Source organism: Genypterus blacodes, unplaced genomic scaffold, assembly GCF_046128005.1.
Source record: "Genypterus blacodes isolate CSIRO-AG114 ecotype Tasmania unplaced genomic scaffold, CSIRO-AGI_Gbla_v1 ptg000030l_1, whole genome shotgun sequence".
Classification (NCBI taxonomy): domain Eukaryota; kingdom Metazoa; phylum Chordata; class Actinopteri; order Ophidiiformes; family Ophidiidae; genus Genypterus; species Genypterus blacodes.
In genome coordinates this window covers 6,731,082-6,735,000 of record NW_027466843.1, presented here as the reverse complement: position 1 = coordinate 6,735,000, position 3,919 = coordinate 6,731,082, and the positions used below count along the sequence as shown (strand labels likewise).

At 49.5% G+C, this 3,919-nt stretch overlaps 1 protein-coding gene across 1 annotated transcript in view; it reads left to right on the top strand.

Moving 5' to 3' along the window:
- The window catches only part of LOC142994775 (5,6-dihydroxyindole-2-carboxylic acid oxidase-like), a 3,917-nt gene extending 675 nt beyond the window's left edge, over positions 1–3,242 (top strand). Inside the window, exons 3-8 of the mRNA XM_076145621.1 lie at positions 396–609; positions 698–902; positions 2,088–2,255; positions 2,517–2,696; positions 2,797–2,943; positions 3,037–3,242. Of these exons, the coding sequence (XP_076001736.1) occupies positions 396–609; positions 698–902; positions 2,088–2,255; positions 2,517–2,696; positions 2,797–2,943; positions 3,037–3,242 (1,120 nt within the window). The remainder of the gene's footprint in view (positions 1–395; positions 610–697; positions 903–2,087; positions 2,256–2,516; positions 2,697–2,796; positions 2,944–3,036) is intronic.
- Positions 3,243–3,919: the final 677 nt, after the last annotated feature.

Below are 3,919 nucleotides of genomic sequence, written 5' to 3'. Positions count from 1 at the left end.
TCCCTATCCGGGATCATGGATTTGATGGGACTTTGTGAAGTGCCTATGGATCTCTGTGAGGCTCAGTGTGCACACTAATGTTGCAGGTGAATGGCAAATAATCACTAAACCGAGATGAAGGTGTTTTTGGTTGAGCAGTGTGTACTGGTGGGATTGGTGTAGTCCAACCAGTCCAAGCTTACTCTCCTGGCTGCAGGTATCACGTCTGAAGACAACGTTCCCCCAAGGGCCTTTAGTTCCTCAGAACGAGGACCAGTCAGATCCTTTGTATCCATCTGTGTAGTGTGTGTGGAGAATCTATGTATTAGCAAATAAAAGCAACAACTTCAACCAGAGACAAATGGATGGAGGCAGATTTGTTGACATTCTCGCTGTCTGCTCCTCTGATCCTTTAGGTACCAGGAGGTTTTGGGTCCAGACGGTAACACCCCCCAGTTTGAGAACGTCACCATTTACAACTACTTTGTCTGGAGCCATTACTACTCGGTCAGTAAGACGTTCCTGGGGCCGGGCCAAGCCAGCTTCGGAGGTGTGGACTTCTCCCACGAGGGTCCGGGATTCGTCACTTGGCACCGATTCCATCTGCTTCAGCTGGAGAAAGACATGCAGGTGAGAGGAAGGAGAAAGGGCGTGAGAGAACTGAACTGGGGACAAAGAAGAAAAGCCATATCCTTCTTTCCTCTCTCTCTCTTTCCAGGACATGTTGGACAACCCCACCTTCGCTCTGCCCTACTGGAACTTTGCCATCGGGGGCAGCGAGTGCGACATTTGCACTGACGACCTGCTGGGAGCCAGGAGCAGCTTCGACGCCAACTCCATCAGTGCCAACTCTGTCTTCTCCCAGTGGCGGGTCATCTGCGAGAGCGTAGACGAGTACGACACTTTGGGCACCATCTGCAACAGTGAGAACACACAAAAGGAGACCCACACACACACACACACTGATTGTACCGCGTACCCACAGCTGCTGCATCAGAAAAGAGGGCAAAGAACCCATAAAGAGAGCACACAGAACATAAGCTGCTATAAATAATACCTCACAGCTGTTGTGCTGCATTTGAGATGGCTTCCTATCACTACAGTTTGTTAGAAACTACACCGCCAGTTAAATATTGTCTTTGGAGTCGCTGTGTGCATCCAAAGCACCGTCGCTAATAGCCACAGCCTTCGCCGTCAGCACATTACGGCGTTTACGTGATGCGATTTGCCGTGATTTGATCTCCCTGGTACCAGATTACAGCCTGCAACGTAACCAAACAAACACATCTACCGACATGTTTTCATCTGGTATTATGGGATTATGAAGAATTCCAATCCTCTCGCATCGCAACACCGCAGTGCTGAGTGAACCGGCTCGTTATTGAGGAATTCCACGAATACGATAGTAGCCGGATCATGTGAGCGGGCCAAAGTGTGAGTGAGGGAGCGATCTCTGGTTAATCCCCTACAGTGATGGAATGAGAGGCACGCTATTTCCTGCGTGGAGGAGCAAAGGTCTCCTTATATGGGCGGGGGTTGGGTGCAGGTGCTCGCAGGAATGTGACTGGTTCACTAGCTCCTTTGATCCGTGGGAATGATCTTTAAGCACAAAGACAACTCAGTGATGTAGCGTACTGTTTATATGGCCATGAGCATGTGTGCAAGTGTGTGTGTGTGTGGGGGGAGGGGGCAGGGGAGGGGGGCAAAGAAAGGGAGGGAGAGAGTTAAACAAAACTTTACTTCTTTGCTTAATTAGTTCCCAATCACCACTGTTGTCTGTTCCTGTATAATTAAAAGGGAAAACTGTCAACCTGTCACGTCTGAGACTGATCACGAATAGTTCAGTTGCAAACACACACTTAAAAATAGGTAAATCAGTGAATGTTTCTAATCATCCTCACTCCTATTTCTGCTCTGATTACTGGCTCGAATCTGATATCTATCCCAAGTGTCACACACACACACTCACTCACACACAAACGCACACACACACACACTCGCCAAGATTACTTTAAACTTCCTGCCGCAGTTTCTGCTTTAGGTAAGAATATGGAAGCAGTGGCGTTTGCCTGACGTGACGTTGCGTCTCGTTCCTGACCCCTACCCAGGTACGGAGTCCAGTCCCATCAGGAGGAACCCGGCGGGGAACGTGGCTCGGCCCATGGTGCAGAGGCTTCCGGAACCCCAGGATGTGCTAGACTGCCTGGAGCTCAACACCTTTGACACTCCACCCTACTACTCCACCTCTTCAGAGAGCTTCAGGAACACCATTGAAGGTTCACAGTTACACACCTGATCCAAAACACTGAAGTGAGACAAGTGAAGAGTTTTATTTTTGGTTTGGTATCGGCACAGATGACAGAGCTGCTTAATCACTGTGTGACTACAAAGACACCAAACCAAAGCCAGGAACGCACTCACACATGCTCCTCCACCCACATGCACATATGGTTCCATTCAGCACAGCATTTGTTGTTCCTAATTTTGGTAAATCTCTGCCTTTGTTGAAATAACTTTAGCCTCTCCTCATTTTCTAGGCTACAGCGCCCCCCAGGGGACGTACGACCCCGTGATCCGCAGCCTCCACAACCTGGCCCACCTCTTCCTGAACGGGACGGGGGGACAGACTCACCTCTCCCCTAATGATCCCATCTTTGTCCTGCTGCATACCTTCACCGATGCCATCTTCGACGAGTGGCTCGGCAGGCACAGCGCCGGTACACACACACGCACACACACACTAATCCACATGCAGAAACAGAGACATATTGTTACACCTGGATGATTAGATGAACACACAATATTTTGTCTGTCCAGGGGACCTAATGTACCCTGAGGAGGACGCTCCTATTGGTCACAACCGCCAGTTCAACATGGTTCCTTTCTGGCCTCCTGTCACCAATGCTGAGATGTTTGTTCCTGCCCCAGAAAACCTTGGATACTCTTATGAAGTTCAATGGCCAAGTGAGTAGCACTACACACACACCCACACACATATATTCGAACACAAACACCCACAGTGTGACACACAGAACCCTCTCCCCCTCTCCTCCACAGCCCGTGCCTACACCCTGTCTGAAATCATCACCATAGCGATTGTTGCTGTGGTGCTGGTTGTTGGGGTGGTGGGCGGTGTCATCGCCTGCGCCGCGCGAGCGCATTCGTACCGCTCGGCCGAGGGCCTGGAGCCGCTGCTAGGGGAAACCTTCCGATGTTACTCAGAGGACGAGCGCCGGTTGGACAAATCACAGTCTGTGGTGTAGAACGACGCCTTCACCCAGGAGGCCTTAAACCTTTACATGCATTTGTCTTGCCTTTTTTTATTTTATTCCCATGATTCTTCTAATAAAGATTTACTGGTTTCCAGCCCAGTATCTGTGTGCCTGGGTCACTGTGGTGCAGACTGTGTGTCTGACGGGTAACAAATCAGACTGTAAGGGATCAGACTAAGGGATCAGACTAAGGGATCAGACTCTAGGTCCAAACTAAAAATACACACTTGCAGAATAACGGCAATGACATAATACGCATCATTGAAATGTTATGTCCAAGGTCATTTTGCTTGAATCTGCATTAAATCAACGTGTTTCCATCCCGTTCCCACTGTACGGACGCACATACAGACTCATTCCCGTGTGGATAAACATGATACATGAACGGCACAAACATCATCTGTCTAAACTGGAGACCTTTGGCTTCAGGCGCAAATTTGCTTCCCTGAGGCGAACTGACACCATCACACCGCCTTAGACACAGCAGGTCTGCAGCTGATGAGCCTGATTAGAGCCTCATAACAACACGCACAGCGCCCCCGTGTGGAGAGCATTCATTATTGCGTCATGAGTGGACGAGTTACCTGCAACATAACACAGTGTATTGGTGCGTGTGTTCAACCAGATGGAGGGAGAAGAAACTTTGATGAGGTAATGGAGACTACAAG